General features: G+C 43.4%; 1 protein-coding gene across 1 annotated transcript in view; it reads left to right on the top strand.

Annotated features, from left to right (window-relative positions):
- Window positions 1–27,005, top strand: part of PPM1H (protein phosphatase, Mg2+/Mn2+ dependent 1H) — a 1,465,797-nt gene that overhangs the window by 1,399,980 nt on the left and 38,812 nt on the right. Inside the window, exons 8-9 of the mRNA XM_050748428.1 lie at window positions 15,994–16,057; window positions 20,192–20,299. Of these exons, the coding sequence (XP_050604385.1) occupies window positions 15,994–16,057; window positions 20,192–20,299 (172 nt within the window). The remainder of the gene's footprint in view (window positions 1–15,993; window positions 16,058–20,191; window positions 20,300–27,005) is intronic.

Below are 27,005 nucleotides of genomic sequence, written 5' to 3'. Positions count from 1 at the left end.
TTTTTTTTTTGAGATGGAGTTTCACTCTTGTTGCCCAGGCTGGAGTGCAATGGCGTGATCCGGCTCACTGCAATCTCCGCTTCCTGGGTTTAAGCGATTCTCTTGCCTCAGCCTCCCAAGTAGCTGGGATTACAGGCATGCGCCACCACGCCCGGCTAATTCTGTATTTTTAGTAGAGATGGGGTTTCTCCATGTTGGTCAAGCTGGTTGTGAACTCCCGACCTCAGATGATCTGCCCGCCTCAGCCTCCCAAAGTGCTGGGATTACAGTTGTGAGCCACTGCGCCCGGCCTTTCTGGAAATTTATTGAACAATGTCATTTCACCTTGAAACCTATTCTTCAAATTTCAGCAGGGGGAGAAGTAGGTCTGTTAGAATGTATGTATAAATAACTACAGGAACACAAAAGATAAGAGTTATACAAAAAGGTTTGAAGAAAATGCCCGTGGCTGTGGTGGAGGGAGTAGTCGTTTTGAGAAGGGAGACTGGGATTGGGGAGGACTTCTTGGAGAAGATTGTTTGAACCAAAGATCTGGATTATGAGAGGGTTGCAAGAAAGCTGGAGAGAAGGACATTCTGAGCAAAGGGCACTGTGCCAGCAGAAGCCCAGAGGGGTGAAAATGTGATGTGCGTTTTGGGAATTTGGAAGCCAGAGATAATATTCAAAATATTTGGACAATCAAAATGGATGAGTAGGCCCCAGCTGGGCTGCAGCAGGGTCCTAGAAGCCTCCCTGCTGTGCCAGGCATTAACCCTTTATTTACTGTTACACCTTGGGGATTCTAGGGGAGAGTCCAGAGCAGCAGATGGGGCATTCATGGAGATTGAGACAGCCATTGTTTGCCAACTAGCATGGAGTGTTTCAGTGTTTTAGCCCTTCGTGTGCAGTTATGTTGGTGTATATCAGCTAGATAACATGGTCCTGGGAGGCTCACATAAGTGTCACGTAGGAGGGAGCGAGAGGGTGGAGAGCAGCGGTGGGCAGCGAAGCAGACTATGAAACTAGGTAAGTACATTGGAGTCAGCTCATGGGGAACCAGGCTAAGGATGCCAATAATGAACAGAATTTTCCCACCCTTAAGAGCTCCACACCTTAGGGTGGAATGTGAAGTATGAAAATTACACACAGGGCAGAAATACAGAGCTGACAATATGTATATGAAGGACATATAGGGGACTCCTAGGAGAAGAGGGAGGGGGTGTGAGCTGAAAAACTACCTATCGGGTACTATGCTGACACTTGGGTGATGGGACCATCTGTACGTCAAACCTTAGCATTACACAGTATACCAGTGTAACAAGCCTGCACATGTACCTCCTGAATCCAAAATACATAATAAATGAATAAAAATAAAATTTTTATCAGTGACTTAAAAGGTGATTTAAGAAAAGAAAAGGACGCATGGACCAATTCTCAGCCTATTTTTAGGATCCCATTTTTCAGGAAATTCCAGAGAAGTAGGTAAACTGCCACTCGTGAAATTTTCTAGGTACTCACAAGCCCACCAAGGAAACATTTTCCTGCGTCCAACCAACACTTATAATTAGTTCACTCTTACCAGAGCTTGATAAGTTTTCTGCTTTTCCCAGCTCCCCAGGTTTCCCAGCAGGAAATTGGCACAGCTGGTTTCGAGCTGATAATCCTATGAAGATGCTCACCTGCATCTTCATCTAAATCATCTGAGGTGCTGGTTTAAAACTCCTTGCTTCTGGGTTTACCCTAGTAATCCACACACAAGAGCTGGAAAGCCATCACTCCAACCTCTGAAAAATCTCAACCTACCACCACTGTCCTCTTACCTTGAGACAAGTAAATCAAGGACTTATTAAGAGAGAGGCTGAAGTTTTGTGTGTCTGTTCCTTGCTGGAGCGCTGAATGCAGATCTCTCTGTAAGGGCCAGGAAGGCTGATGACAAAGATGCCAGCAGTGTTTCAGGACCAGCGTGCTATTTGTCAGTTGCCTGTCTCCTTTGTTGTGATCAGATCATAAGGAAAGCTTCAGAAGCCTCATGAGGGAATGGAGCACATTCACTTTTTGTTCTTCATCTGGTTGTTCTGGCAAAAGCAATGATATTCTGCCATATTCTCGATTTAGATTCTGCTGAGATGGGATCAGCCTTGTCAGTCTTCCAGGGTAGATCAGATGCTATGTATCACTCTCTGTACCTAAAGGACAAGGCACAGAGCTTCATCTCTGTGAGACAATCAGTTTCAACTACTATTCATTCAGTGAACCAGGTGTCAAGTTGGGCATTGAAGATACAAAGAAGAAAAAAACAGTCCCAAGCCTCATGGTGTTTACAGTCTGGTGTCAGGACAGGGCCATATATGGATGATTAGTTTCATACAAAACTGATAGACAAAGGTTTACCTAGAGTGAAGCTTTGTCATCTGGGGCAATTACTGAAAACATTCCAGGGTCTACCTTATCTGCTGCATTAGAATCCCTATGGATTCTGCATTTTTTAATCAGCGCCCCAGGCGATTGCTGTATATCCTTAAACACTGGCTTTGGGCAGCCCTAGACTTTGTTACAATGGATATGAACAACAGTTTGCAGAAGTGATTGGTTACAGAGCACTGTGCAGCCTGGGCTGTAAAAATATTGGGACTCCTGGGCTGCTGGTGGTCTTCGCCCCGGTTACTCCCTTGCTATTGCTTGGGAATGTCTTTGTCCACCTGCAGTGAGCCAGTGACTGTTCATAAGGTGCCAGTACACTGGACTGGCAGTGGCTGATAAGAGATGGCAAAGCCTTCAGGTACAGCAGTGGGTCAGGGTCAGATTAGGCCTCCTCTTTTTCCTTTTTTGTGCCCATAACCTGGATAGTCCAGCCTTCACGCATAGTATAAATACATGGGATAGGCCAGGAGACCGTGCTGCCCAGGGCATTTAACTTATTGGTTTCTCATTCCTGCTCATCCTCAGTAAATGCTACACACCCCATCCCGAAGGGGTCCCATTGGATCACGCTGTGGAAAGCTGGGCACCTAGGTATGAAAATTTGGAGTCTGAGTTTATTGCACCCGAACACTTTGAATGCCAAAGCTCAGGTTAAATCTAATTCTATAGTGACCTTGTACATCTGCCATATTGTTAAGAGACAACCCTAGTTTTCAACCCTAGGAGTATTGATATGTTTTAACTTCTATGAGACTTACCATTATAAAAACCTAGAAGGTGAGGATGAGCTTTAAAATTCTTTTTTACAATTTAATTTTAGGAAGAGAATTAGTAATTAAACGTTCTTTTGCATATCATGTCATTTTGTGGTATTTATGCAGATTCCTAGCTCTTCACAAAGGGACAGAGAAGCATGGTTAAGAGTGTAACCCAGTTGGGACAGACCTGAAGTGAGCTTGACCCCTATTTCCCCCCAGATGTACGACCTCTCTTATGCCTCCATAATGAGGATAATGTTTCTATCTACCTTACAGTGTTACAGTGAGGATTATGTAAGTTTTAAAAAATATAAATCCTTAGTGCCTGGAACAAAAAGATTGTATAATAAACATTGGGGTATGTGAAAATCCGTTAACTGCTGGGTGTGAGGTGAGAGCAGAAAATTTAACAACAGCTGCCTTTGCTCTCCATCCTCTGAAACAACAGGGCCACCTTGATGCAGGAGCTAAGAGTGTGGTGTTCCTCCCATTGGTAAATATCGACAGCTGTTACTCAGGCCTGCGCTTCTTCCCTTGGGGGCCTGAATAATGTGGGGGTTAGCGGAAGATTTCAGAAGAGTATGGGAAGCTACAAGATAAACCTGTATTTCACCTGAAAACTCTGGGAGTGAGGTAGAAGGACTTCATGTGTAGACTTGTGCAAAACTCTCATGGTTTTTAAAGATAAAACAGAAGACTCAAAGCACTGATGCTTGAGCTCTGCACTGTATAATGTTATCAGTTCAAAGGCACTTGGGTGGAAAGCCTTGAAATGATGTAGCATAGGGTAAAGTCCTTGCATGTGGCTTCTCCCAGGGGACACTGCAGGACTCTGCTCCATGATACAAATATCCGCCTGACCAGAGTGGGAGAAGCTTTGTGAGGGAAAGCTGCAAGGGCCAACACAGAGGAACTGCCTGTGCAGCAGAAACCCTCTTTGTAATTAATAATCTGTTTCTATTTTCACCCCACCGTTTGTAGCTATGGGGTCAATTTTGTTCATATCCTGATTTGTATATATTGACTTGATCTCATACAGTATAAAGGGAATGTCAATGAAATTCATGTTTATTGCAGAATAAATGGTCCCTGAGAAAGCTGAAATCACTCCACATTTGTGTGTTCATGGAGTAAGGGTCTCTGATTCATATCCGTGAAGAGAGCTAAATGTTATTGATTAGAATATGAAGCTGTTATGGCCAAGTGTAAATGCACATCAAGTGGATACTGAATCAGAAATAATTTCCAAATCCCGAATTTCCTTAAGAGTCGTTCATAATGTTTTATCCTGAAATATTATTAGTTCTGTTTTATACATACACGTGATTACTTTTTTAAAAAATACTGATTGAATAATTTTTTTCCAAGTGAATCCTTTTCTGCTGCTGAACTCTGCCTATCAATCAAAAGGTGACTTTCACTTTGTTTTCTTTATTCTACTCCATATACCCAGCACTTGTGCCAGTGCCTGGGACCTACTAGGTGCTCAGGAAATATTTGCAAATGAATCCAATAGAACCCATTGTTTTTATCTGGTCAAAGCCTGAGCTCCTAACTTGGAAGCTACTTAGAGCAGGTTCTGTTCTTCTACCAATCTTTGAGCTGTGGGTAGGAACCCATTCACAGGATTGTGAAATCAGTTTAATATATGGAGAGCAGCATTTTAAACAATTGAATAGCACAGGATAGAAAGAAAATATCAGTGTATATCACACACTTAGGGTAAATATTGTTTTTTGCAATCTGTTTGTGCATACATTGGGTCAACAGGATTGATTACCACTGGTGAAACCTCTGCTGTAACCCAATAGACTCTCCCAAAGAACATTGACCAGTAAAATGAGATCAATCTCCGTTGCCTCTTGGTATTCTCCATAGTCCTGGTGAGAAGAGTCTTTAGGTCAGAAAAGAGGAATGGTTACCACTCTCAGAACTCTAGGCAGGGTCTGGCTCAGGCATGCTGATGGGGAGTAGTGGGGAGGCAGGCATTTTCCCAGGGACTGTGGATTAACCCTACCAATCAGGCAACTTCCTCCAGGGCACTTGCATTGTCGGGGACCAGAGCTTGGGCCCCATTATGGAGCATTTTCCTGGAGAAGAAAAGCCAGCAGCCTTTCATGTGGCTAAGGAGATGAGTAGGTGGTTTCTCTCATTACAGGGAGCCAGGTATGCACAAGCTAGGCTGCTACCAGCCCTCTTCTGTTTATCGCCAAATATTAATCACACTCACAATTGAAAGGTACTATTTGTGCCTGAATCTAACTTGCAGTGTCTTAGCAGAAGTCTATCAAGTCTTTCACAGCTTAAGGCCTATAGGCTTCAACTAATTTAAAGGACACTCCAAGAACCAAAGAAAGAAAACAAGGTAGCATTTGTTCAGAGAGCCTCCATCCTACAGGGTCACTTTCCCAGGGATCATATCATTCAGATACCTACTGAAAATACCTTCCAACACATAAATTCGGGAACCCAATGAGCCAAAATATGACCCCCAAAACTAGATTAATGCATACCTAAAGCCTGTTATACAGTGGTGAGCCTGGGGCGAGATGTTGGGTCCATCCCCAAACATTCTAAGCCCCAAAACTCCCAGCTGGATAGAGCATGTTTTGCAGCCTCTTCAGACTCACCCCAGGGACTGATCTTGCTTCATAACTCTGACTTGAGCCTGCCGTTGTTAAGCGTGCCTTAGCTTCACTCTCCTTCACAGCGCAGCTCTGTCTTTCCAGCAGACAGTTTCCATCCAAAGGCAAAGTGAATCTTAGAAACTAGGGAAAAAAAAAGACTCTTAAAAGATGACATTTAAAATATAATAGTAAGATCTAACCAAACATCAAATTCTTCTTGTGTTGCCTTAAAGGAAACACACACACACACACACTCTCTCTCTCTCTCTCTCTTTTTCTCTCTCTTTCATGTAGTGAGGGGGGAAGAGCTGGCTGCCTGCTGTAAGGTCGCTTAAAGAATCAGAAAGCAGCCTCCATTTACTGAGCACTGTGGTTAGGCTTAGGGCCTGATTCCTTTGGAAATACAGACGGCTGGCAGAAAAAAGGAAGCACGAGGTGGTTGCCAATCCTGCATTGCTTTTTCCAGGAAGGTCTCGGGAGAGTGGGTGTGGGGAGAGGGGAGTCAAGCGAGAGTCTCTGTGGATTCCAGAATTGCTTAACTGGGGTCATGCCAAGCTCTTAAAAGCCTGGAGTCGCATTTGGGCTCCAGGCATGTGTCTGTTCCTGTCCAGCCAGGCCTGGGTGGTGTTTCATCCCAGGCCTCCTGAGATTTAAGCAACTGCTGAGATTTTGTTATAGGAAGGCAAGAAGGGGGACCCAAAATGTTTCTGCGCTCCAGCCTCCACTCAAACCCAACCAGCCCCTATGGAATGTGCCTCTGCTGGGCTAGGACTTGGTTTCTAATGAGAAGAAAACAAGGCTGCCTGTGGCTTTTCCCTCCCTCCTGGAGGGGCACTGAGCTCTCAGCTAAGGGGGCGGGGGGGGAAAAAAGCCTCCTTTTATGACGATTTCAATCTAACTCAACTATACCTTCTTTAGATTATTATCTCTGAGGCATCCTTCTGAGTATCTGAGTCCTCATGTTAGAGGAGAACAATGGACTGTTCTGGATAAAGTGGCACGGGTATGTTCCTTCATGCTTGCTGTAGAAAAAGTATGAATTAGGTGGCTTGATTGCTCAGCAGGAAGTGGTTTTCCTATGGGAATGTGCTGTGTCTTCCTGCTTACAGTTGCCTGTTAGCTCCACCTCTGCATTGAAGAAAGAATGAGGCTCCAAAGATCTTAATAGCCACAACTGATGGCTAAATAGCACCTTATCCTTCACAAAAGACGTTCCCAGACATGTTTGCACTTAATCCTTGCAACCGTCCTATGAAGTATCCAGCTGAAGAGGCAGATTCAGTGAGGTCTGAGGGATTTTCCCAGGTTCATACAGCCAGTTCACAAGAGGATTGAGATGTGACTTCAGAACCTCTGACTCCAAGCCTGGTGTGCTTTAATACCACAGTGGGCTCTGCCGGGAGGGAAGAGAGACTCCAGGAAGGAAGATCCCCAGGGGAGGAGAGGCAGCCAAGGCAATGTCTAGAGGTTAGTGGAAGAATGTGACTTGCTGGTGTGTGTCATTGGAGCTGCACGAGTGAGTCGTTGAGATTATGCTGTCCCCGAAGGGAGAAGGTCCTGTTATGCCCCCCAGAGGGGATCATGTTCCTCTTAAATGACTTTGAAGTCTTGCTAAGGGAATTAAGACTTAGAGAAACAAGTGGTATCTCTCTCTCTCTCTCTCTCTCTCTCTCTGTAGTTCAAGGTCATGACTTAGAAAGGAGAGCGTGGGAAGTGATTTATGTAGATGATGCCAAGTGTGAACTCTAGGTTCCTGGCCCATGGGTTAAGCAATCAGAGTAGGGGCTCTTCCTGGAAATGGAGGAATCCAGCAAATACTAGGAAGAACTTTAAGTGAGGAACTTGCCTTTAAACCAAGTTAGAAAATTGTCTTGGTAACACCATATACACTGGTGAGTATCTGTGACAAAAAAACTGCCATTCTGATGTGGTACTAAGGAACTGAGAAAGGAATAGACAAGAGAATCATAAATGTTATTTTTTATGATTTTATAACTATTTGTATATATACTAATAAAGGGAACTTGAAATTTTAATATAAATAGGTGAGCATATGTCAGAGGTATCACCAATGGGAATGTAGCCATGAATTTTAGCCATAGAAAAGCTAGCTATTAAGGCAGGGTGAATGGGGGATATCTTTAGAGAGAAACTGACATGCTAAGGGAGACATGCCAGGCCTCGTTCATTCATTCGTCCATTTGGCTAGTGTCTACCATGTGCCTGCACAATTGTAGATACACAGATAGAGAGGTACATAGGAAGAAAGTCTGTGCCTTTATGGAGCTGATGTGCAGGATGTGGGGACAGAAGGTAAACAAATTAAGAGCATTTCAGATTGTGCTTGAAGCACTGAAGCAGGATGAGCAGGAGCAGAGAACACTGGACTTCTAGATGAGTGGTCAGGTGAGGCCTTTCCGAGTGATACCCAGGAGCCAGCATGGCAGGATCAAAGGGAAGAATGGCCCAGACAGAAGGAATGACCAGGCCCCCTGGCATGTCATAAAAAACAAGAAAGCCAGTGTTACGAGAGCGCATTGGAGTGATCGAAGATGTCGGAGTGCAAAGGCCAGATCATGGAGGGCCTCATCATTGGATTCTATTTTAAGATGAGGGGAATTCAATGGAGAACTTTAAGCTGGAGAGTGATGCTTGTGGATTAAAAGAGAAATGTGGGAGATTTGCCAGCAGGCCTCCCAGCTGTGGGGACAGTGTGAGCAAAGCTTTGCTGAAGGGACATATAAAATTGCCTCAAAGACAAAGTATGTTAATGGTGGAGAAGTCCTATAACTGCCACTCGTTAGAGTAAAAGGGCATCGGGTGTGGCTGCATGGGGATCTTGAGTTCAGATATTCATAGAGAATGTCTGACCTGTAAGGACAGCACCTAGCCTGCTAGGGCAGAGGTGGGAAGGGGGTGCTTGTGAGTGAGCATCAGTAGGAACAGCATAGCCAGACTTAGAAAGCAGCTGAACAAGGAGGCTCTTTGCTTTTGTTTTGCAAATATATTATGGAACAAGAAAATACGAATAAAGCCTCTGCATAGGGAAGGTAGTATTAATTTGCTCACTTAACCAAATATTTATTGGGTACCCATTATATGTTGAGCACTCTTCTAGGTATAGGAGATGCCACAGGTAGCTATCCCCATAGAACTTAAAGGGCATGAAGAAGCAACAGAAGAAATAACCATAGTAAGGAAGTAAAATTCTTTAAATGTTTGGTGGTGGTGGATGCTATGGAAAAAAATAAAGCAGGAAAGGGGACTAGGACATTTGGGGGACAGGAACAATGTTAAAGAAGACCATCTGGTTACTTGGCTTTTATTTAGAGTGCAATGGAAAACCTTTGATGGGTTTGAGTAGGGTAATGATGTGACCTGACATTCTAAAATAATTATTCCAGTTGCTCTGAGAACAGGAGTAAGGGACAAATCAGAACAGTTTTCAACACCCTCACTGCCATCCGCCTGGTAACATCATCCTAGCACCATTGCCTCTTGTCTAGATCATTGCACAGAGGCCTGATGGTTCCGTCCCAATAATGTAAGCAAGAAATATGATGCTAGGGCTCTGACAGCAGGGAAAGTGTTGAAATCTGAGGATTCTGGATTTGTTTGAAAGGTAAAGATGACAGTATTTGGCATAATGTTAATAGGCAAAATACTCAATCCTTGTTTTGTTACTGGAAAATCGAGAAGGTGACAAGTTCTAGCAAAGAAAAGTATCAAAAAGCTTTGCCACAGATGGAGACAGGATCAGGAACGTGTTTAGCCAGAAGGTAGTAAGAATAGCAGGACCAAGGAGGGAAACTGGCCTGAGAGCCTCAACAAAGGAGTGAGAGAGGGAAAATAATTCAGAATTGGAATTGGAATCTCAGAGGTGCGGGGTGTTCTTGCTGCAGGCCACGTGACCAGGGTGATGATGGGGAACAGAGAAAAAGGTCAGCAGGAAGTAGGCTAGGAGTTGTAAAGTCAGGAATCCAAAAGCACCACCAAATTCTAAGAAAATGCTGAGAATGACATCCTGGAAAGAGTGGAAAAGCAATCTGAACCTAGGCTGAAGTCATTGGGGCAGGTGGGAGAATGTTGTGAAAGGCTTGTGGGTAAGCAGGAGGGATATGAGGCAGATGGAGGGGCTGACAGAAGGGCTTTGAGAGAGCCTCAGCCTAGAAGGGTGGGGTTGATGTTGGAACTATGAGCATCACTCACGTGCCTTAGGAGCAAGAGGGATTTGAAGGAACGGCGTCCACTGGAGGTGATATAAGCAGGAGAGCCAGCTTAGGTCAACAAGGCAGGCTCAATTAGTAATCTGTTCTTTTTGGGTAAGGTTTCTAGGTTGGTCGAATACTGTATACATAGATATATTCTGAGTTTGTAAGAAATCTGATTGTTTCTTCTCTTAGCCTTTTGGACAAGATGGAGAAATACTGAGTGGATAATGGTTCAGTTAAGTTGCTTCATAGCCCAAGAGCTATTCCAGGAGAGTTGAAATCCATGAGGACAGTGTCTATCTGGATCAGTGTTGACAGCTTTTTAAATCCTAAACACCTCCTCTTTAAATATTAATATCTCATTGTCCACCCTCTACTGTTGAGTCTGTCTTCTGTGCTTCTCCACCAGACAAGATTCTGCCGAGCTTTATATCATCTGTTGTTTGTATTAAAAAGGAAATTGCCGGGTGTGGTGGCTTACACCTGTAATCCCAGCACTTTGGGAGGCCAAGGCGGGCATATGACCTGAGGTCAGGAGTTCGATACCAGCCTGGCTAACATGGTGAAATCCCATTTCTACTAAAAATACAAAAAATAAGCCGGGCGTGGTGGCATGTGCCTATAATCTCAGCTACTTGGGAGGCTGAGGCAGGAGAATCCCAAGAACCCGGGAGGTGGAGGTTGCAGTGAGCCAAGATCACACCATTGCACCTAAGCGTGGGCAGCAAGAGTGAAACTCCATCTCAGATAAATAAATAAATATAAATATAAATAAAAAATAAAAAAGGAAATTGATAGGTTCTTCATTTCATGAAAAAGAATACTGCTGAATATGATTTTTTTGAATTGCACAAACTTTCCTTCGCATGCCTGAAATGTTGCCACCCCCCTTGTGTGGTTAGCTTGGCCTGGAGGAAGGTCTGTAATGATTCCATTTAGCAATTTTTTCAGTGATCTGGATGAAGGTGTCAGGGTTGCTTATCAAATTTAACATGATATAGCATAGACAGAGAGCTGATATTTTGGATGGAAGGATCTGAATTCAGGAAGTTGTCAGTGGGCTGGAACAATGGACTGAAACTAACAAGATAAAATTAATAAGGGCAATGGAGTCCTTCCTTCAGGGTAAGATATCTATTGTGTATGTCATTATAAACTGGAGGAGACCATGAGCCAAAAAAACATTCTCAGGTCTTTTTTCTTGTGGACTAGGGTTTTTCATTTGTTTTCATTCAGAGTCTCCATATGTAACCCTAAAAAAAATACACATAATGGAAATAGCTTCATTAATTTTAAAAAATGCAAGGTGCAAATCAAAAAAAGTACTAATTTTTTTTTTTATTTGGATCACATCTTAAGTGTTTTCAGTTACAGGTACCATTTGTTGAGGACGCTGGCAAACCAGAAAGACCCTAGGGGCCACTACCATACCAGTATTCAGTGCTCAGTTAATGTTTGTTGGATGCATGGGGACTACAGTGGTTAGGATCCCCCAGGTCCTGTGAAGAACAGTTGAAAGAACTAAGGAAAAGGAAACCTTGAGATAGCTCTTTTTAAACAATTGAAGAGCTCTCAAGCAGAAAATAGTCTGGATTTATTTCATGTTTTTCCAGATGGGCCAGTGGGTTTGGGTCAGTTTAAGAAAGAATTTCCCAGAGCTGTTCTCCAATGGAATGGGCTGACATTAAGTCCCGTTAAACTCCTAGGACAGTGACATCTGTGACAGTCCATTCAGGAGAGGCCAGGAACCAAGGTTAAGTGTATTGTAGAAGGGATTCCTATACTTGGGGTACAGCTGACTTGGTGGCATTTCAGTCTTAATGCTGAACTGCTCCTTCCAGTAGGTCCAAACCAACAGTGGCTTGTTTTTACAGCTTTGCACAATCAACATTACAAAGGAAACTATTACTTTAAAAAAGAATTTAATGGAAACTTCTGAGAATAATGCCTCTCAGTTAGGGAAAGCCAAGAATTTAGCAACCCTTTTAAGCCTTGCATTTTTTTTTTTTTTTTTTTTCTCATCTAAAAAAATGATTCAGTGGGCCTCATAAATACTCACTAAGGAATTGGCCCAAAATATTAATAAGAGTTTGTCTAGAAAATCTTTCCTAAGCCTTTCAGTATTGCTATATTGTAACAAATAATATAATCTCTGGTCAGTCGTATTACTGTAAAACTAGTGAGTGATTTGTTTGGGGGGCTAGTTCTTAAAAATTTAATTAGGATTTCAAAAATCTTAGGATCTGGTGTGGAAGAATTGGTTCTATGACTGGGCACACTCTTTTCATCTCAAATTCAAAGTACCTCCATGTCTTGGAGCTCTCAAGCTTCACTTTCCTATCTTCCCCCAAATGAGAAAGAAGGAAGCCAAGGACAAGCTGGAAGCATAAATTCAGGCCGATAGCCTTGACATGGACTAGAATATAAAACAGACAGGCCTTCCCAGTGGGCCAGAACTTGGATGGCCCTCCTTAAACTGAGAGCAGTCTGAGGAAGGTCTGTTCTCTGTGGGAGAGGGCTTGGTTGACTCTGTGGTCACTCATTTCTGGTGAGATGGCCAGAAAAGCAGCTGCAGGTCTAAGAACATGGATCAATCCCAGTATTTTGGGAGGCCGAGATGGGCGGATCACCTGAGGTCAGGAGTTCAGGACCAGCCTGGTCAACATGGTGAAACCCCATCGCTACAAAAATACAAAAATTAGCCGGGCGTGGTGGTGCTTGCCTGTAATCCCAGCTACTTGGGAGGCTAAGGCAGGAGAATCTCTTGGACCTGGGAGGCAGAAGTTGCAGTAAGCCGAGATTGTACCATTGCACTCCAGCCTGGTCAACAGAGCGAGACTCCGTCTCAAAAAAAAAAAAAGAAAGAAAGAAAAAGAGCACGGACCATCACTTCTGCTGACTTTCCTCTCTTCTTCCCTGTAGACCCAGTACTGTAGTAGCCACTGTTTTTGTACAAACATGATCCCCTTTTGTTCTTTTGCCACTCACACAGAAAATTCCCCTTCCTCTTTTGCCAAAAGCCTTCTTTTCTTCATCAGATATCAGCTGGTCACCCAAAGAAAGTGGACAATAATGGTCTTCTTTCAGACTCTTGGACTACAATGAGAAATTCCCAAAGCTAAGTCCTGATATCACATTTCTTTGTCATGTTTTCTGGAAAAGTCCAAGTCCAGTTTTAAGGCCACTCCACCTTTTTGATCTGGGAGGAGTAACTGAACCTCTCTGGGCTCAGTTCTCTCCTCTAAGACAGGACATTGCAAGGCCATTGAGAGATTTTAAATACTATAAGTCAGCACAGAGCCTGGTGTCTGGCATGTAGAAGATGCTCAGTAAATCATAGCTGCTGTGATTACTATTAGCTATTATTAATTTATACAGACTCTAATCAAGTTGCCAGTTTTAACTCTTGAGTACTATGTTTTATACTTTATTACTCAAGGCTTTGTAACTATGGTTGGAAGTCCACTTAACTTTATATGATGATCTGCGCTTAGGATTCCGAAAGATGGAGGGGGAAAGGGGGTTGTACTTTTCCTCCTCATTGGTGTTCTTCCCCCTTGTCTTTAGTTGCTGGGGGAGAGGGAGTGCTCATAGTTGATTGAAAACCAACACTGGCAGGGCAGAGTAAACCTTCCTTTTCCACCATTGTTTCTATTTATAATGTTTTGCTGTTCCTGAAGATAAACAGAAGCTAACATATAATATTAAAATTTGCAGTTGGTTTGGTCCTGTGGGTAACAGCTCTAAGTGTGTGTCTTTCAGAGTTGTGAGACATGGACTTCGTGCTCCTGCAACACTCTGCCATGTGAGAAATCAATGACCTGGCTTGTGATAGAGCAGTTTTCTTACTACTTTTCTAAGCCTGTTAAGAGTGCTCTTCGCCTGTCTCTATTAAGCTGTAGGTAATACCCAGTCATTGGTTCTAGAGCTGCAGCCTTCTGCCTCTGTTTAATTCCTGTGACTGTCTAGCCATAGACCCAACTCTTCTACACCAGATCCAGGCTCCTCCTGTGCCTGGATTTTGAGGCCCAGCCCCTTTCTACATCTGGTCTCCACTGCTGCCCCCTCTCTGTGCAGGCCTGTCTCTTCACTGTCCACATGTCCCACTCCACTTGGGATCCCCAGTCCCTGTTCATGCTCATCTCAAGGCCTTTCTTGGGCCATTTTCCTCCTCTCCCTTGAGCCACAGAGTCTGTGGTCTTAAAGGTCAGGCTGATAAGGGGCTAATTGATGAATCATTTTGAATGTTAGCTAGTTGATGCTTGGTCTACAGTAGTGGATCTCAACCTTGGCTGCACATTGGAATCACCTGGAAAGTTTTAAAAATCCTCATTCTTCTAATAATAGCTTTATTTGTTCCCCCCAAAACTCATATACCACAGTGTTTAAAATAGCTCATGTGAGTATATAAAAACATCAAAGTGGTTATTTGCACTTTGTGTTAATTTGGTAGATTTGGGGGAAGGAAACAGTATATTTCCTTGTTTTAAAATTCAATTCCTAGAATACCTCTGGGCTCACTCAGCAGCAGCAGCATTTGTTGTGCCAGGCACAGCGCTAAGTACCTCCTAAGCTCTCTACATTCATTTCCCCATTTTAGTCTTTGCCATAATCTCACAAATGAGCCCCAGATTTTGCCCTAATTGATTAACGAGGATCCTGAGGGCCTGAGAGCACATCCACTTGCACAGGACTGTACCAAAGTCAATGCCGAACTCCAGCTCAGGCGCATCTGGTGCCAAAACCTCACTGATTCTCCACCTCAGGGGAAGGACACCTTATCCAAGTAACTTCCTGAGGATGGACCTGCTTTAACTTTGGGGTTCCATGCTTTTGAAATTTAGTTACCTTCTTTTGTACCTCAAGAGCTTCCATAAATTTGATTTCAGATTCACTCCCAGGCAGCCTAGGTATATCCAGGAATGGCAGGCCATTTAATAAATCAGGATTTTTAATGCACTCAGGAGACGTTATTGTAGAAAAGCATCTACTTATAGCACCTAACTCAGCAGAACCTACGCCATCTTTTACTTAGTCTTTTAAATAACATATTTGAAGTAATGAACAGTGCTATCCCCATTTTGCAGAAAGGGGAACTGGTATGCCAAGTGTTAATTATCTACTAAGTATTAGTAAGAACTGCCACTAAGTGGGCTCTTACTAAGTGCAGGTTCTGTACTGAGCTCTTTGTATTCTGTGTATTAGCCTCATTGTACAGATGAGGAAACTGAGACTGAAAAAGATCAAGCTACATGCTCAAGGTGATAAACAGCTGTAACTGGGCTAATAATTGTTTGTTCACTTGTTTGTTTTTTAACTTGGTTATAAGCAAAATTGCAAGACATGGTCTTCATCAGCTCTGTCCCTTTCATCTTACCCACCTCCGTTGTGTAGGCCGTGGCATCTGGAGGACCCTACCTGGAATAAACCATTGAGGCATAAACTGAAGGTTCTTTCTGTGTATTGAGTGGCTGTTTAAAAGCTATTGTGAAACAAAGAATGTTTTACCAACCTTGCATATTATATAGAGAACAACCAGGCTCTAAAGATTTCTTCCCCAGCCATGGCAGTACAAGGCTGTTTTGGTATAAACAACTCCTGAAGGTGAGAGCTGGCTCTTGAAGCCGGTTCACGCTCCATTCATCTCTGAGCGCCGCTGTGTCTCACAGTTTTGGATTCATGATGAGAATACTGTCGCTGGGTCACTTCATTATTACACAGACCCTAAGGCCAGAAACCCATCTCCCCTTTTTGCTAATTATGCATATGCCAACTTATTTCCTCCCTCTTCAAGCATATGAAGACGGTATTTTCTGGTTTGGTAAAAGACACACGCACAATTCTGTAGGGAGAACAACTCCCTATAAAGAAAGAGGTAGTCAGTGTGGTGAGTGGTTGGGGTCTCAGGGAAAATGAAATCCCTAGCAGTCGGTGTCAGGGCAGCAGGTCACTAATTGAGTGCAAACCTTTTTTAAAATGTTGTTTATCCCCCTACAGGGCATACAAAACCATTGAGGATGAGGACTTGAAGTTCCCCCTTATATATGGAGAAGGCAAGAAGGTAGGCACCTGTGCTTCCCCTGGGTGGAGAGGACAGGGCTCTGTCCCGCCTTCGCTCCACATAGCCCGCGAGGCTCCACATAGCCCGTGGCAGTCCGTGTGTTCCACTCAGCAGCTTGTGATTTTATAGCCTTGACAGCTTGAAAGCATATCCCATCCATCATCCTTCAGGCCTCCCGTCTTCAGGGTCCAAGGAGTGGTGGGGGTGGGAGGTGGGCAGTGAGCACAATGGACTTAAGCCAATTTTGTGAAAATAACGTCCCCCTTCCCAATCCATTTGAATAACTTTTTACAGTGTTTAAACATGACTACTTTCACACACATCATCTCATTTATATCTGACAACAAGCAAGGAGGCAGGTCAAGCTGGCTGTGTTATATCTATCTGGCAGACGAGGCAGCTGGGACCATGCGGTTAAAACAGCTCAGGCAGATCACGCAGCCAAGCGAGGGGCAGCCGCGGGTGTGGCACCCTGGCTTTCTATCTGCTTCGCGCGGTCTCAGACTCCACCATGGAAGTTCAGCCTTTGCAAGTCTGTTCGCCACTTAAGCCATGGAAGAGAGTCCGAAGCTTCACCGTAATTAGACTATAGGGTCACAGCAACCAGAGCCCAGAGTAAGGTAACAAAGACCATCATGAGCTCCCAGGGTTCCAGTCAGAATCCAGCACTGAACAGCACATTGTTGAACCAAAGAAAGGGTTTGCTCAAAGTGGTCTCTGAGCAAAGGCCTGGAGGAGGTTGAAATCCTGGAGTGGAGAGAAGCTTGGAATCTATTTCCCAGTAAGAACAAACATCTGAATCATTGAATTCTTCCTCGGAACGCTAATACATTTCAGCTCGGTGTAAAGCGTTCCAAGTGAAAAATGTGGTCACATTGAGAAGAGTCTTCAACTGATATTTTTTCCAGCATTCGATAGTTTTTATCAAGAAGAAATGACTCACAAGAAAACCAAAGGATGCCTTCCGTGGGCAGAGAGAGAGAGAGAGTGAGTGAGTCTGTGTGTGTGTCAGAGCAAGAGCACAAAAACAAACATGATTAGGTTTTGGGCTCAGTGTAGGCCAGCAGTGATTTCCATGGAAAAATACATTTCAACAGAAAGATGAATACCAAACACAAATATCTGATCCATGTAGGAATCATTTTTAAACAAACACACCCCATTCATGAAAATAAACACCCTTCAAATCACCATCTCTGGTTAAGAATCATGTCAGGGCTAATAGGCACTGTTCTGATATAAATATTTGTGCCTTTCGGTACAATGGGCACCATTAATGAGTATTACTCAGCCTAATGACCTATGCCTGCAGCTCCATTTCTTTGTGGGGCAGAGATTCTCTGTATTACCCTTTAATATCCAGTGAGTTCCAGTAAAGTCAGGAGAACATCCTGTTATCCCTGTATCTCTAGTTCCTGTCTAGCCTGGTACCTGACATAAATGCATAAGTATTAAATAAGCTGTTTAGTTATGTTCAGTATACTTTCCTTAGTACAACAGGAAAATAGAATGATGTATTCTTAGAAGTTTACAGCAATAAGATTTGAAGGAGCAAGGCTTTTCTAATTTTAGTGTAAAGTTCAATTCACCAAAACATCATGTTCCTCAAGCATTTCAGGTAATTTAAGCTTGATGGTCTTGTGATGGGCAGGTGACAAGTTCTGTCCGTGTACCTGTTGGCCTATTTAAAAGGCACCATGTCTCCATTTTGCTTTTATTGGTAGACACCACCCCTGTCTGAGGACTCCGTGAGTTCTTGGAGCTCCATCTAGATCCTGGACCGGGATTTTCTCTTTCTTCTCTGAGTACACCTACCCAGAAGTTTCAGAGTACTTCTGTGGCCATTACTTCTCATTTTCTTTCTTCAGATGCTTTTAAAGACTGGTGTGGGTAACACCTGGATACTTTGTAAACAAGGTCGGTCACTAGCAGAAACATCACATTTCTTTGACTGGAAAAGCAACAGAGAAGCTGCCATTTCTGGGGGGAGAACAGGAGAGCCACAAGGGACTCAGAATTTTTCACATTTAGAGTTGAGCACTTCTTGGCTAGAAGGGAGCCAGTCCAGCCTCCCAGCAGGGGCGAAGAGCCCCAGACTTTGCTTTGCATCACTTTTTTTTTTTTTTTTTGAGACATGTCATCAGGCTGGAGTACAGTGGCACAATCTCGGCTCACTGCAGGCTCAACCTTCCAGGTTCAGGTGATCCTCCCACTTCAGCCTCCTGAGTAGCTGGGACTACAGATGCATGCCACTACATTGGCTAATTTTTATATTTTTTGTAGACAGAGGGTTTTGCCACATTGCCCTGGCTGGTCTCCAACTCCTGGGCTCAAGTGATCCTCCTGCCTTGGCCTCCCAAGGTTCTGGGATTACACATGTGAGCTACTGTGTCCGGCTGTGTCTCATGTCTATCCCCTGTGACCCTTGCCCTCAAAAAAGTGTCATGGTTTCATTTCTTGCTTAATGTGAGCTCTGCCTACCTTGTGAACCAAGGCTAGCTTCAAAATTCACAGCCCTGTTGACAGACTAGGATGAAGATGAAGACAATATATTAGAGTGCAGTGTTTCTTAGCATTTATTTACTTCATCCCCACTCAAAGGAGGTAATTACTCTTATCACCCAGGTAATAGAGTGAGGATTCACGCTCAGGTCTTTGAACCATGACACTATATTGGATATATTTTTTATGATTAAGGGTTAGGACACTGCTTTCTTCCACCCAGGATGACTTTCTCTCCATCCCTCCGTGTCGCTTGTTTCGATGCAATCCACCTTTCTGTGCTAAGTGCCACCTCCTCCATGGAGCCTTCTCAGTAGAATTTTTACCTCCTCTAAACTTGCATAACCCATTGTCTATTTGTTTTTTGGTACTTAACCATATTTTATGTGTTATTAATTAGACATATCCCTCTTATCTCCCTTACCAAATTTCTTTTTGTTTTTATTGGTTTGTTTGTTTGTTTTTGAAACTGAGTCTCGCTGTGTCACCCAGGCTAGACTGCAGTGGCATGATCTCAATTCACTGCAACCTCCACCTCCCAGGTTTAAGCAATTCTCATGCCTTAGCCTCCGTGTGGCTGCGATTACAGGTGCCCACCACAATGCCCAGGTAAATTTTGTATTTTTCGTAGAGATGGGGTTTCACCATATTGGCCAGGCTGGTCTCAAACTCCTGACCTCAAGTGATCCACCTGCCTCAGCCTCCCAAAGTGCTGGGATTACAGGCATGAGCCACCACACGTGGCCCCAAGTTTTTTTATAGTAAGGACGAGGCCTTAGATATTTGTGCCCCCACCACCTGATGTAAGTACATAGTAGGCATCCAATAAATGTTTGGGTAAATCAAATCTTCAGCATAACAGGAGATATTTAAGCTGACTGTGTAGGCATTTGTGTAATAGTGTTGCTTCCTTACACCATTCAAAAAACAGTTTAGGATGAGGTCTCAGCCCGGAGGTCTCTGTGTAGCTATGTCACAGCACTGGTGACATTTTGTTCCTTTCCACCCAGAGGGAATTTGTGGAGATGTTAGCAGGATAGGTTATAGAGTTGCTAAGTTCCTTTTTCCAGCCATAAAACATAATAGGTGAACTCTGGGAGGGCAAGAGCTACTTCTCATTTTTTACATATTTTACTAATGCCTATCACAGGACTAAGGACATAGCTGGTGTAGAGCAAATACTTGTATGGTGGATATGTAACAGAAAGATGGGTGGGTGGGTGGATGGATGGATGGATGGATGGATGGATGAATGGATGGATGGATGGATGAATTGATCCTATTGAGTTTGATATGAACTGATTTCCATAGCTGTAGACATCATGCATGCATTGGAGTTAGTTTATTGGACATCCTTCCTTCCAGTCTCCAAAAAAGACAGCTGAAAAGAAACAGCAGCAACCTGTCAAGCTTAAGATAATGGGTAGAAAAAACACTCCTCAAATACAGAAGTGATTTTGGTGAGCCCTTTCTTGGTAAGAGCTATCCACATATGTTAGCAGCAAGCGGCCTGGAAAGACGGGCAGGAGGAACTGAAAAATTCTTTGGTTGTTCCTAGGCCAGGCAGCTGCACTGGGATAGGATGCTTTCACTGTGTGCGTGTTTCTGATGACTCTCTGCTTATACTCCTAGGCCCGGGTAATGGCAACTATTGGAGTGACCAGGGGACTTGGGGACCATGACCTGAAGGTGCATGACTCCAACATCTACATTAAACCATTCCTGTCTTCAGCTCCAGAGGTACCACATGAGGTTTTTGTTTCTATTTTGTACAATAAAACATTTTCAGCATTATTCCTCCTGTCACTGAACCCCATATCCAGACAGTGGCCAACTTGTGTTGTATGTACTTCCACTGTATCTCTCGCGTCTGTGTCTTTTTCCCCCTCCATCCTCACTTTGACTCTTCTGGTTCACACCCTCATCACCTCCTACCCAGATGGCTGCACGGCCTCCTCCTGACATTTTCTAAGTCTGCCAATCTATGCTACATATTGCAATCAGGTGAATTTTCCTTAAAAACTACTGACTCCTAATTGCTCAGAAACTTTCAATGGCAGCCTAGGCATGGAGAGTAAAACTCAGACTCCCATTCACTTGGTGTTCAAGGCTTATTATAATTTGGTCTGGACTTCTCTGATCTTTGTTCTTCTGCACCAGCCAGAATGAACTTGCTGTTTCCCTTACATGACCTTCAGTTTCCCATATTTGCTTAAACTATTCCTTTTGCCAAGAATGCCCTTTCTCCCCAACTCCAAACATCCAAATTCTTTTTTTCTCTATAGAATTTAGCCTAGATGCTTTTTTATGGAGATTTCCCTGATCTCCTCCTTGCCCAAACAGAAGTAATGTGTCTCCCTACTTGGGATATACATAGAGTACCTTCCACTTAGGGTGCTTTCACTGTCTGCCTTCTGTCACAGTTGTTTTGTTTTGTATTTTGAGACAGAGTCTCACTCTGTCTCCCAGGCTAGAGTGCAGTGGCATGATCTCAGCTAACTGCAACTTCTGTCTCCTGGGCTCAAGTGATTCTCCTGTCTCAGCCTCCCTAGTAGCTGGGACTACAGGTGTGCACCACCATACCCAGCTAATTTTTATATTTTCAGTAGAGACAGGGTTTCTCCATGTTGGTTAGGCTACTGTTGAACTCCTGACCTCAAGTGATCCACCCGTCTCAGCCTCCCGAAGTGCTGAGATTATAGGCATGAGCACTCAGCCTGATCATAGTTATTCATGTATACCTTTTCCCCTCGTTAGACTAATTTCCTGGAGAGCTTCTGTCATTCAGCTGATGTTTAGAGAAGTTAATTTACAAACAAGTTGGTCATGTATTTGGTTTAAAAAAATCACATGTCTTAACATATAGGAAACAGTATCAATTTCTATGTTGACTTCCAGGATGTAGCATTTAGAAATTTTTTTGCTTCCAAGTTATGGAAAAGTCTAACTGGTAGTATTAGGTTGGTGCAAAAGTAATTGCAGTTTTTGCCATTTTTTAATTACTTTTTCAACAACCTAATAGTTTAAAGGTAAATTTTTCTCACACAGTAAGAAGGATGAAATCTGATGGCTGCTGGCATTGGTTCAGCACCTCCATTGTGTCAGGGCTGTAGCATCTCTGCATTTCTTTGACTTTCCCTTCATGGTTACAAGGTGGTGGCGGCAGGTCCAAGCCTGACACATTTCTATGCAAAGATGGAAAGGAGGGGCAGCCTCTGTCCCAACAGATATTCACTTGCGTCTCATTGGCCAGAACTGTGTCACATGACCTTCTAGCTGCAAGGGATGTTGAGAGAGCAAGAGCTTTAACTCTCCCAATTTCTACAGTAGAAGGAAATCAGGAAGGCAGAAGTCAGGAACCAATAGCATATACTACAATGTGTAATTAAGGTTTTTTGCTTTTTGTTTCTTGTTTTTTTTGTTGTTGTTTTTTTGTTGTTGTTGTTGTTGTTTTTGAGTTGGAGTCTCACTCTGTTGCCTAGGCTGGAGTGCAGTGGTGCAACATTGGCTCACTGCACCCTCCACCTCCCAGATTCAAGTGATTCTCCTGCCTCAGCCTCCCAAGTAGCTGGTATTACAGGTACGCACCACCATGCCTGGCTAATTTTTGTATTTTTAGTGGAGATGGGGTTTCACCATATTGGCCAGGCTGGTCTTGAACTCCTGAGCTCAAGTGATCCATTTGCCTCAGCCTCCCAAAGTGCTGGGATTACAGGCATGAGCCACTGCACCTTGCCTGTAATTAAGTATTAAAATAATTCCTTGGACTGGAAATGCTCAGAACATTTAGACATAACTCTATTTGCATGTACTTCCCAAGAGCAGGTGCTGTTTTAACAAATACTATTTTGGTCAGAGGAAACAGAAACTTACTCAAGCTAACTCAAAAAAAAAAAAAAAAAAAAAAGGATATGTTTAATAATACTGCAAGAAGGCCAGCTGGGTGTGGTCACTCATACCTGTAATCCCAGCACTTTGGGAGGCTGAGGCAGGAGGATCGCTTGAGACCAGCATGGGCAACGTAGCAGGACCCTCGTTCCTACAAAAAGTAAAAAATTAGTTGGATGTGGTGGCACATGCCTGTCCCAGCTACTCAGAAGGCTGAAGTGAGAGGATTGCTTGAGCCCAGGAGCTCAAAGTTGCAGCGAGCCATAATTGTGCCATGACACTCCAGCCTGGGCAACAGAGTGAGACACTGACTCAAAAAAAACAATAGTAATAATATTAGAAGAGATATTTATGGTGTCCATGAGCAGAACGATTGAACAGCCAGGCTTTATGGGAGAGTGGTTTTGAAATCAGGGCAGCCCTGCAAAGCCTCCACAGCAGAAAGTTCTCAGCCCTCACATGGAGTTCTGCCATTGATGTGGCCAACCACATTCTTTATGGCTCTGCTACCAATCAACCCAGTTTCTCATTCTCCCAATTCCACATTTCTAGAGAGGAGTCTGGTTGGGCCAGTTCACCTTTTATATTAGACCAAAGTGACTTCCCAGCCTGTGTGTTTGTCCCTTCTGATTGTATGTCCACTTCACCCTCTATGGGCACAAACGGTCACCTAGACCCACCAATTTGGCCGAGTTGTGAGCAGGGAGTGGTTTCCTGAGGGTTTTTTAGAGCTGGGCTGGCATCCATAGTACATGTAGATAAAAGGGACTAAGAAGCCACTGAAAGAGAAATGTCTAGTAAATGTTGGGCGTGGAAGATACACACATTTCCTGGTATCACCTAGGATTTCAAGTGAGGTCAGCTCGGTAGAAATAATAATTACCATTTTTCAAGACTCTGCAAGTGTTCTCTCGTGAGTCCTCATAGCGATTCTGCATAATGAAGACCATGACTACATTAGGTGTCCAAAGTGCCCCCTAGAAGCTGGTGAATTCCTGGCCAACATCAGGATCCATGAATTAACGTTAAAACTACTTCGCACCAGAGAAGAGCAATAAATGTCGGACCTTCAACTCTCTTTTCTTTGAATGCCATTGAACACAGGGCTTATAACTGGACTCATAGACTTTTCTATTTTCCCCCTTACGAGAGAGGCGTTTGTCAGATAACTTAAATGTTGCCTTCACCTTTCTACTTTCCAAAAAGCATCCGTAAAGGTCTTGATTTTGCTCCTTAAAGCAAAGTAAAAACCTCCTTCTCCACCTCCCTTTCTCACATATACTTTTTATATAAAATGAGAAGCAGCAGCTCCACTTGGCTTGAAGCAGAGTGCTCTCTATGCATTAGATTTTAGATCTTCCAATCTCTCTGCTACTGCGGATCTCAGGAAGGGACTGTAGGCTTAAAACTTGGGCCTGCATGGAAGACTCCCTGAGAACTGAGTAAGAATCCCAGGCAGTTGGTGAGAAAGCTTGTGTCACCTCGCTGAATGGTACTCGTTTGTAGGGCCCTGAGTTGGTCACTTCAGCATTGATGGGAGAGGAGAGGATTTAGAAGGAAACTGTCAACCTCTGCAAAAATTTAAATGCTCTTAGAAAAGTTCTAGAGTTGAATAAAGTGTGACAGTTTCAATAATAATAAAACTAATTGTTATTTACTACTTAGTCCGGGTGAGATAACCTACCAAGTTTATTTTTAATTGATAAATAATTATGTATATTGATGGGATATAGTGTAACGTTTTGATATGTGTTTACATTATGGAATGACTAAATTAAGCTAATTAACATATTCATCACTTCATATACTTATCATTTTTTTGTGGTAAGAACTTTTAAAATCTACTCTTAATAATTAAAAAATACACATTATTATTAACTGTGGTCATGATGCCATGCAGTAGATCTCTAAAACTTATTCCTCCTGTCTAACTGAACCTTGGTATCCCTCGACCAACACCTCCCTATCTCCATGCAACAAATGAAGGTTTTTACAGGACACATCTCATTTACTCTTTACAATAACGCTGTGAGGTAAGTAAAGTTATTATACCCAATTTACAGATTGGGAAATTGGAACCAAGGAGAGTAAAATAACCCCCGAAGTTACACAGTTATTAAGTAGCAAGCTGGTACTTGTACCCAGGCCTATGTAATTAGATCAGAGTCTGTAGGGGAGAGAAGCCAAATTCAAGGAAATGTATTTGGTCAGTGTTTAGGGACCTACCAAGTAGTGATTCAAGGCGCTCTGAAGAGGGTGCCTTTGTCTTAAACCTAAGACAGCAACTTTGGGGACCTTGGGGGCCAGAGTTTCCCAGAGAAATACTACTGGCCTCAGATTGAAGTTGTGGAAAATGATGGTATAGTAGAAAGGGTAATTGGGAAAGACAGTAATGGCCTTTGTTGTGTGTGCAAACCCAGACCAGACAGAATTGTGCAAAGTAACACTGTACACCTATAATTTAACTTAATGGGCATGTAGTGCATCTAAGATTCTCTTGCACAAGATTAAAATTGTTGTACATGTTAAATGTTTCCAGATGGAGAGGCCTTCACCAGAGCCAGGAAGGGGTGGCAGGGGGTGGAACTGTTAGAAGGGAAGCGGAAGAGCAGCTTGAATTGGCTACTACAGAGAACACAAGAAAAAAAAATAGGTACAAGGAACCCCCTGTTCCCAATTTTTGGAGCAGGAACCCCTTTTCCCTGGGTGGTAGTGATAAAATCATTCCCAAGAGAATTGACCTCTGTTGGGAGCCTCCAAAGCTTGATTAACGTATTGAAACCACCTAAGGGAGAATAACCGACCCACTTCCTCTCTTATTCCCCCATCCCGAGCCCACCTTCTTTCTGTGACTCCCTAAGAACATTCCCCTGCTGTGCTCTGTCTTTGCCAGGCATGGATCTTTATTTCACATTTGGGTTCTAAATTTCAAACCCAGCTCAGTCTGGTAGTTTTAACAGTTGTGGGGGGCTGGGGGTGGAATGTGTTTGAATTCTAAGAAAAAGGGCTCAAAAATCTTCTTGGAAATCAGCATTGTTCCCATTCATCATTGTGGCTCCTAATTCGATTTGATGAGTTAAATATAAATAAATCAAAAACATGTGGATCAAATTTATGTTGGAAAAAAAAAAAACTCACAGGGGTTTAAAAATTAGTAAAGGGTTTCTAGCCAAACACGTTTTCAGTTTCGCTGAACACAAGGCGCTGGAAAAATCTCGAGTTTGCCAAACCCAAAGAGCAGCCGCCAGGTTTGCTGAGCTTCCCTCAAACCTTCCCCAGTCTAAGGCAGGGATTTCTGGCCAAGAACTGAATTCCAAGAGAGGCCCTCACCACCAGTCGAGCGCAGGCCTGTTCTCTGGAGGTGTGGGTTGAGTGTAGGGGATGTTTTGACTCCCCTCTAGCCTGCGGTACCTGGTTTTTCCTGCCTAACAGCATAGGGTGCAGCCTCTCCCCCAGCATAAGGAAAATGTCCCCAGCCAGGTCCCCCACCCTCTTGCTTAGTGAAGTTCCCCTTTAAACTTTTTTATACTGTCCTGAAAGAGTTCAGTGGACAAGGAAGGATTTGTTAACTCAAAGGCACTTGAGCCCAGGCTCTCCCCACATTCTTCTTTCCCAGAAATTCTCCCACTCCCAGTCCAGCACACATCTCATGTCCTGTAACTCAGACAGCCCAGCACAGGCCGGCAGCCCAAACCTCCAGATGTTCTCTGTGCCACGCCCCTTTTTGGCCAGTGACAGGCCCTCCGTAGAGCTAGGATTCTTCTTAATTTCACCCTTCTTTCCAGCCTCCACTCAAAGACCGTGCTGTTGCCTTTACCCCATTTTGGGCTCTTGGAGAAACAAGGCCTTCCTCTATTTGGGGCCAGTTTGCGGAGCCAGCTCCCTCCTCAGCTCAGCAAGCCGCCTTCCCGCCCCTGCTAGACTGAACCACAGGGTCCCAATTTTATTTCTGCTTCATTTTTCCTTTCTTTGGTTATCAAGATTCCTGTCAGCTATTTTTTATAACTCCAGATCACTTATTTAGCTCACTCTCAATTTTCTAAAATCTAGGGTTTTTTTTCTTTTATCTGAAACAGCCTTCTTTAAAAGAACAAAGACCTTAGACTGTAGTATCTGAATTCCAATCCAGCACCAGTGTTACCAGAGGACTGCACAAGCAATCACAGCCTGTCTTTTCTCTTCCTTAAGGTGGGGTAAAAATCCCTATGTTGACATGTTGTTAGGAAAAGCAAATGAGAACATCAGTGAAATTGCATGGCGCAAGATGTGGTACGTGGTCAGCGATAGTAAATATTAGTCTTCCTTCCCCACCGGCTTCTGGAAGGCTTCACACTTAAAGATTCCTTGTATTCACTTTTGTATTAATAGAGAATGGGCCAGGCACAGTGGATCACACCTGTAATCCCAACGCTTTGGGAGGCCAAGGCAAGAGAATCATTTGAACCCAGGAGTTCAAAACCAGCCTGGGCAACATAAGGAAAACCTTGTCTCTACAAAAAATAAATTAATAAATAATAAATCCTCCCAAACATATTATTTATAAATAATGAATTTATAA

The sequence above is a fragment of the Macaca thibetana genome, chromosome 11, assembly GCF_024542745.1.
Source record: "Macaca thibetana thibetana isolate TM-01 chromosome 11, ASM2454274v1, whole genome shotgun sequence".
NCBI lineage: Eukaryota > Metazoa > Chordata > Mammalia > Primates > Cercopithecidae > Macaca > Macaca thibetana.
The sequence above is the reverse complement of the archived record's forward strand: the minus strand, read 5'-3'. Positions and strand labels throughout refer to the sequence as shown.